The sequence below is a fragment of the Miscanthus floridulus genome, chromosome 19 (genome assembly GCF_019320115.1).
Source record: "Miscanthus floridulus cultivar M001 chromosome 19, ASM1932011v1, whole genome shotgun sequence".
NCBI lineage: Eukaryota > Viridiplantae > Streptophyta > Magnoliopsida > Poales > Poaceae > Miscanthus > Miscanthus floridulus.
Genome location: NC_089598.1, coordinates 10,528,180 through 10,535,833, shown reverse-complemented (window position 1 = coordinate 10,535,833; position 7,654 = coordinate 10,528,180). Strand labels below are relative to the sequence as shown.

Below are 7,654 nucleotides of genomic sequence, written 5' to 3'. Positions count from 1 at the left end.
TGACCTTATTATAGCAATAGAACATGGCCAACATCACATGCATAGATAACGTGAAAGCGGAGACCGACGATGACATCGTCATTGGAGGTGTTTTGCAAGCTCGCACTATTTTTTCTATGCACAGAGAGAACTCCTGTGTGATTTATCTGGCCAAACCCGTCCGTTCCTGGCCAAACTCCTGTGTGCTCCGCGCGTTCGCGGGCTCCGGGGTCGACTTCACGGTGGGCGTCCCGGACCGCCTGGTCCCGCGCATGGCCGCCGACCCGTCCGCAGCCGCCGCGTGGGAGCGTGCCAACCTCCTGCCCCACCTTCCCGCCACGTCCATCACCGCCGTGACCGTGGGCAATGAGGTGCTGTCGGGCACGGACGCCGCCATGCTCCGGTCGCTGCTCCCGGCCATGGAGTCGCTCCACGCGGCGCTGGCGGCGTGCAACCTCACCTCCCGCGTGTCCGTCACCACGGCGCACTCCCTCGCCGTGCTGTCCTCCTCGTTCCCGCCGTCCGCCGCGGCGTTCCGGCGCGAGGTGCTCCCCTACATGTCGCCGCTGCTGGGGTTCCTGGCGCGCACCGGCGCGCCGTTCCTGGTGAACGCGTACCCGTACTTCGCGTACAAGGCGGACCCGGACCGGGTGGACCTGGGCTACGCGCTGTTCGAGCCCAACGCCGCCGGCGTGGCCGACGCCGCCACGGGGCTGCGCTACGACAACATGCTCCACGCGATGGTGGACGCCGCGCGCGCCGCCATCTGCAGGGCCAACTACGCCATCTGCAGTGAACAAGGTATGTAATCATGAACCACTTTAGCTGCTTGTTTTTTAACTTTACATTTAGATAGTCTGCATGTTAGTTGAGTTTGGCCAGTTTGTGAAGTTTGCACTAGGCATTTTGGACAGAGTTTGCATAGGAAAATCGGAACAGATGCACATCATGCTCCTATCTTTATTCAAAAAAATGTTGTTAAAAATGGCAGATTTGATCATCGAGTGAGTAATCATGCATGGCACTAGCAAAGCAGGCTACTGTGGCTTATTCTAGCCCTCCTTTACAAGCAATGCTTTTGTCGGCACTACATACAGCTTTGGATTGTTATCTATTGCTCACTGGCAGCTGCCTCTGTGTTCACAATCACAGGTGAAGAGCAGGCGGCGGCGGTGCGTGGAAAGCTTGGCGGTGGTGTCCGTGTCGACAGAATATCGTCGGCAGTCCACCAAGGGGCACCCCGCGATGGTAGATTGATCAGTAGAGGAGCGTGTAATCAAGAACAAGAAGGCAATAGAGACACACGAGTTATACAGGTTCAGGCCGTCGGTACGACGTAATACCTTACTCCTGTGCTCTGGTGCATTTCCGCCAAGGGCTCGTTGGAATGTTGGAACTTGGATTGGAAGGGCCGCGCGTTGGCTGGCTTAGGTGGGCCGGAACAGGCATGTATTGGACACCTTACCGCCATCAAGCCCATCCACTGCGCCATGCGCAAATCATCTGATTAGCAGCAAACTACTGCCACATCGGCTAATCAAGCACGGGGAAGTTAGCGGGGAAGCAATAAAGATAGATGGAGGGGCAACCTTGAAACATACATACTTTGGACGGGGTCTATGGGTGATCACGAAAAGCCATGGTCATCTCAGAGTGGACGTCATAGTCTGTGGTAGGAGAGTGGACGTCATAGTCTGTGGTAGGAGAGTGGACGTCATAGTCTGTGGTAGAGGGATACGTGTTTGCGCGCCCCTGATAATTTATAAAGATATCCTTATGTCATGATATAATATAATATAACTTTTTGAACAAGATGACTTTTTTGTACAATAAAATAATGTAGTTTGAGTTCGAATATGTGCTGCTTTTTAAAAGATCTAGTAAAAAAGGGGTAAAGGGGCAAGACCAATTTCCCTTTCATCGCCATTCATTGCCCAAGTCTTCTTTTCTTGCCTCTTTTTCTTATATGGGAAAGGCGAAGCTATCAAGAAATGCGAAGCTATCAAGGAAAAAGCACACCACAAGATTGATTATGTATAAGTTCAAATCAGAAATATCCAATAGGTTAGGTTTTGTACTTCTACAAAAGACAGCTCGCTCGGAGACGAGCACAGTACCCAACCCACAAGATGTTAGTCTCCTGGGCCTAGCCATACCAAAGGAAAGTAAAGCTATTTCCATAAGTTTTGAGGTATAGGAAAAAGAGTAGTCTTCCATTTAAGACGACGAAAGAAGGTCCTTTTTATTTATCCTTCAGACTCACTTTGCCATCATAAGAGGAGTGCTCCTACCTAAGAGTTCAGGACCGGCAAGTCAGGTATGTTGTGGAACTTCTCTATCTTTGTCATTAAAGGCTATGTATCCCTTTCCCTCATTAGTACTCAAGCACTAGAACCGCTTACTAATTCAACGACGGTTACTGATATGCCATGTTGATCGTCATTTCTCGTTGAATGGTTCTCCCTCCTGTAGCTCTATGGGCATTCAAACCAGAGTTTATGCGGTTGGCTATGTCCCTTCGAGAACTTTGGGTTTCACAGACTTTTTCCCCGCAATAGAGGCTTTGTTCTTTTTTATAAGCTCCCGTCTTTACCTCTGCTTCTCAATATTGTTCATCCCTCTAGCGTTCGTTATGAGGACATACATTAGGAGTTTGAGGTTAGATTTGATGGGGAACTCCCTCCTCTGTTGGAGGCACTTTACATTGCTCTTGTTTGGCTCCGAGCCTTAGCTTTTTTCTTAGAGTTGCATTCACTTCCCTCACCTTTCACAGATAGAATAAACTTCCCAACTAGCTAGATCCAAGAAGGCTTATCCGCAGCCAGGACACTGGGGGATCTATCTCTGAGTATGATATAGACTTACTCTCTCTGCTCCAGTACAATGCTGAAGGATTGTGCTCTTTCATGGCCACTGATACAGCAAGAATCTCGTCCAGAACCACAGGAGCAGTGGAGGTGGAACCAGCAGGATCCGAGATTAAGGCACTGGAAGGTTACTCAGATTGGTGGCTTGGTTACATAATGACATCTCTAGAGCTAACAGCCGATTCTAAGCCCGCAAAAAAAGAAATTAGACATAGGTAATGAGGAATGCTCAATGGCTTACTTGGCTCCAATCTCGCATACATTACCAGGAGGAATCGCTTCAAGCTCTGGGGCAAGTGAAGGGTCGAGATGGCAGACTAAAGGGGGGTGAATAGTCTTTTCTAAAACTTAATCGCGTCGACTAACCGATACAAATGCGGAATTAAAACTATCGGTCTAGCCAAGACTATACCCCACTATATATGTTCACTAGCACCTTGCAAAGATAACAATTATGCAATAAAGGTGCCTGGCTAGTTAGAGCTCTCCTAAACAATTCTAGGAGCAAGGTTACACAAACCTATGCCACTAGTACTTTAAGCAACAAGGGAGCTCCTACACATGCTAGTAAGCAAAAGCACAAAGCTAACTAAGCTCACTAGCAATGCTCAATAACAAGGCAACCAATGCCTAATTAGAGAGCATAAATACTTAGCTACACAAACTAAGCAATGTGACTAACAAGGTTACTAAAACCAAATTAGCCACGCAAGGGAGCTACTTCTATGCTACACAAGCAAGAAGGTAATTAGCAAGCTACACAAGCTATCTAATTACAAGAGCAACTACACAAGCTTAATATGTATAAAAGTAATTGCAAGCTTGTGTAATGGGGATGCAAACCAACAGGAAGAACAATGTTTGCCAACATGCTAGTCCCCGTTGTGTCGACCGCTCACTTGGTGGTTCGGCGGCTAATTAGCATCACCCGCTAAGCCTGCACGTCGGGCGCCGCAAGAACCTACCCCTTGAGTGAGGGTAGCTCAATGACACGCTTTACTAGAGTTGCTCTTCGCGGCTCCCGCGGGGCGAGCACAATGCCCCTCACAAGCACTTCTCCGGAGCGCCGCACAAGCTTCTTGCGGGCTTCGACGGAGACCACCACCAAGCCGTCTAGAAGGTGGCAACCTCCAAGAGTAACAAGCACCACTGGCTTGCAACTCGATCACCTAGTGCCACTCGATGCAACCTCACGATGCAATTGCACTAGAATCGCTCACTCACACAATCGAATGATCACTATCAAGTATATGTGTGATGGAGGGCTCCCAAGCACTCACAAGCATGGACACTAAGTCCCTTGAGGTGCTCAGCACCAGCCATGGCCGAAGGCCACTTCTATTTATAGCCCCAAGGGCTAAACTAGCCGTTACCCCTTCACTGGGCAACGGTCGGGCCGACCGGACGCTCCGGTCATGTTGACCGGACACTGGACCTCAGCGTCCGGTCGCTCGCAGACGACCACATGTCCCAGTTCCAACGGTCACTTGACTTGACCGGACGCAGCAGCTTCAACTGACCGGACGCTGAACCCCCAGTGTCCGGTCATTTCCAGTAAGCTCCCGAGCATGACCGGACGCGTCCGGTCGAACGCGATCGGACGCAGCCAGCGTCTGGTCACACTCCAACTACTGCGTCACCGTACGTCAGCCTGACCGGACGCAGCTTTCCAGCGTCCGGTGCATTCAGATCCAGCGTCCGGTCAGTTGACCGACGCCAGCATCTTCGCGATCAACTTGCTTTCACTTCTAACTTCTTCACCCTTGCTCCAATGAGCTAACCACCAAGAATTTGCATCCGGCGCAATAGAAAATAGGCCTTCCATTTTCCCGAAAGCGCCGAATAGGGACCCAAACCCATCTCATCCCTGCAAACACCACCTCCTTTGTAAATGTGCCAATCACCACCAAGTGTACACCACCATGTATATGTGTGTTAGCATTTTCACAATCATTTCCCAAAGGATGTTAGCCACTCAACTTGCCACACCACTCGATCCTAGCGACAATGCAAAGTTAGATCACTCGAGTGGCACTAGATGACCGATATGCAAACAAGTTTGCCCCTCTTGATAGTACGGCCATCTATCCTAAACCCGGTCATAAACTTCTCTACACACCTATGACCGGTGAAATGAAATGCCCTAGGTTATACCTTTGCCTTGCGCATTCCATTCCATCTCCTCTAATGTTGATGCAACACATGCACCAACATGATCAACAATGATATGATCCACTTCATATCATCATGTGATCATATTGGTTCATCGATCTTGACTCTACTTGCTCTTCACCGTTGCCATCGTCCATCGGCGCCAAGTCTTGTTCAAGCTTCACCGCCATGCGGTCCATCACTCCAAAGCCTTTGACTTGCCCTTCACGCTTGCAGCCGGTCCATCAAGCCAAGTCTTGTCTTGATCTTCTCCACCTTGATCACATGACTCAATGTCATGTCTCATGTGCATTTAAGCTCCTTCACCATCATATGTGTGAGCTTTGCAACATCTCCAAGCTATTTTTACCTCCATGGCATATGTTGCTCACACACATGTACCTGTGGACTAATCACCTGTGTATCTCATATAAACACAATTAGTCCACCTAAGTTGTCACTCAATTACCAAAACCAAACAAGGACCTTTTAGCAAGGTTATCAAGCTCAGGATTGGGCGCGCTAACAGCCTTACAAACTTGTGGAGGTAGCTTGACAGTTCTCAGAGGCATTAAGTTGATATTCCAGATTGTGCAGAATCCTTGGGCACCAAAGATTGAGTCACTTTTCACCGGTTATGACCCGCGGCCTTGCAATTAGTACATGAAAGAGGAATCCATTAGTATTCGACACATTCTTCCTCAAGGCTTCAATTTCCAATGTTGATCCAAACCTTCGAAGGCTGCTTCTTTGCTCTATTAACTTCAATACAGACCCTGGCAAACACGAGAGGGGATTTAGTATAAGTCTTCTTCTCCATATAAAGTGGTTTACCTATAGTACTAGCAATCCTTCCTATAATATTGGATGACCAGAGGTGGAGCCTGAGCTGAGGGAACCATACCCTCATAGGGACGTTCTGTAAGAGGTCTTTACGGACATCCGATCCTCTTTCCCATTTTTTCAGGATGAAAACCCGACCACCAATAAGCCAAGGTCCGCCTTCGAGCACTTTGGAACCATTTTCCCCCAGCAGGAATTAAAAGAGGAAAAAGCCATTCATTTATGAAATGATCTCAAGAGCCCCTCTGGGTTCCCAGATCTTATGGAGGTCATTATTGAGATATTCAAAAGGCGGGCCTCTCCGAATAAATAGTATACCCTTAGAGTAACTCAAACTAATTCCTATTTTTTTTGTTCTCCACGAGCTCTTCTTCTGGGCAGACGGCCACGATCTTCTCAGCCCTAGTTTAAGGTGAAAAGTAGTCGAGTTTTCTCTCAATGTCGCCCATAGCTCCATTACCAAAAAAGGGTGCTCCATTGGACGGGGTTCCTAATATATAACTCCGCCTGCTGTTGAGGGTTCCGTAACCGATTGGTCTAGGGATCAGGAGGTTTGGGTGGAGGGGCAGGGGCGAAGAGCGAGGAGTCAGAAGTTCAATAGGATCGATGTTGGGCGGTTTTGTTTTTGGAAAGAGCTCGAAGCACAAGAGTGAGAATTTCAAAGCGTTTGCTAGAAAAATGGGATAACCAAATTGGACCCGAACTTACTTAGAATTGACGCTTTGTAGACTTCCTTCTTCCTTCCAATAGCGGGTCTCAGCCAGGGAAGTTGCTCAATCTTCTGTTTTCATAATATAGCTTCACCGAACTTCCATACACCGATTGATTGTACGCTTGCTGTTCTCAACTGGGCCTTTGAATCTCCTCTGGTTTCACCTTTGCCAGTCGAAGTAATTTTCGGAAAGACACAGAGGAGCTATCATGCGTGGACCAGCAGTAGCCCTATCCTCTCCTCTTTGTTGGAAGATGAGTACACATCGGGTAATCCACCCACAAGAGCCCAATCACAAGAGGCTCATATAGAAAGCAATCAGCCCATAGCCCAATATCGAGACCACAACCTATTATTCAAACCACAAAGGATCCGTCTTTCATCGTCCAATCTTCTCGATCGAACATATTGACATCAATACTCCTTTCCATGGCCATTCACGGCCCGCGAAGATCAACCACTCGAGCCCGAGATCACTATCCAATCAAAAACCAAACTTCCAAGATCCATCTCACTCAGACCCTTTTGAATGTAGCGGATAACAACGGAGCGGGGCTATCGAATTGATATGTATTCGAATCTTAGGAGCTGAGTTAAAATAACCAAAAGTTTAACCAAATTCATATTTTTATAATAAATCTTGCTTCTCAGATCATTCTGAAGGTCCGTTAACTTTGATAGTATGAACTCGGTGGGATTAGGAACCCAACTCAAGCAGTCCATCCAACTCTCCCACAAACCTTCAAGTTCCACCCGCATAGAAAATCCATGGCCTGCTGGAACTGGCAAGGTACGAACCAAGTTCCTAGCTGATAATCACACCAAGAATTATTTTGGCCAGTGTGGAGATATTAAAGGCACTTGCTGAGCAGTGGTCAATGTGGAGCCAAGCTGATACGGTCATACCGATCCGATGAGTGGGCCGGTATAACAAGCTGCAAGGCCAGAACGGGGACTTTTCTTTCTACGATTGGGCCGATCAAGCAGTCTAGTCAAAGAGTCCTCGGCAGATGGGCCTTAATGCTGACCTAGCTCACAACCCACATGATCAGAGTACGAGAGGCATTCCCTTCCTAGATACAGTAGATCTGAGCCCATGGAC

At 48.2% G+C, this 7,654-nt stretch overlaps 1 protein-coding gene across 1 annotated transcript; it reads left to right on the top strand.

Annotated features, from left to right (window-relative positions):
* LOC136529968 (glucan endo-1,3-beta-glucosidase 11-like) lies at nucleotides 1–1,718 on the top strand. The gene is made up of 2 exons (XM_066523019.1): nucleotides 1–780; nucleotides 1,132–1,718. The coding sequence occupies exons 1-2, from the start codon at nucleotides 24–26 to the stop codon at nucleotides 1,317–1,319; spliced, it is 945 nt and encodes a 314-aa protein (XP_066379116.1). The 5' UTR covers nucleotides 1–23; the 3' UTR covers nucleotides 1,320–1,718.
* Nucleotides 1,719–7,654: the final 5,936 nt, after the last annotated feature.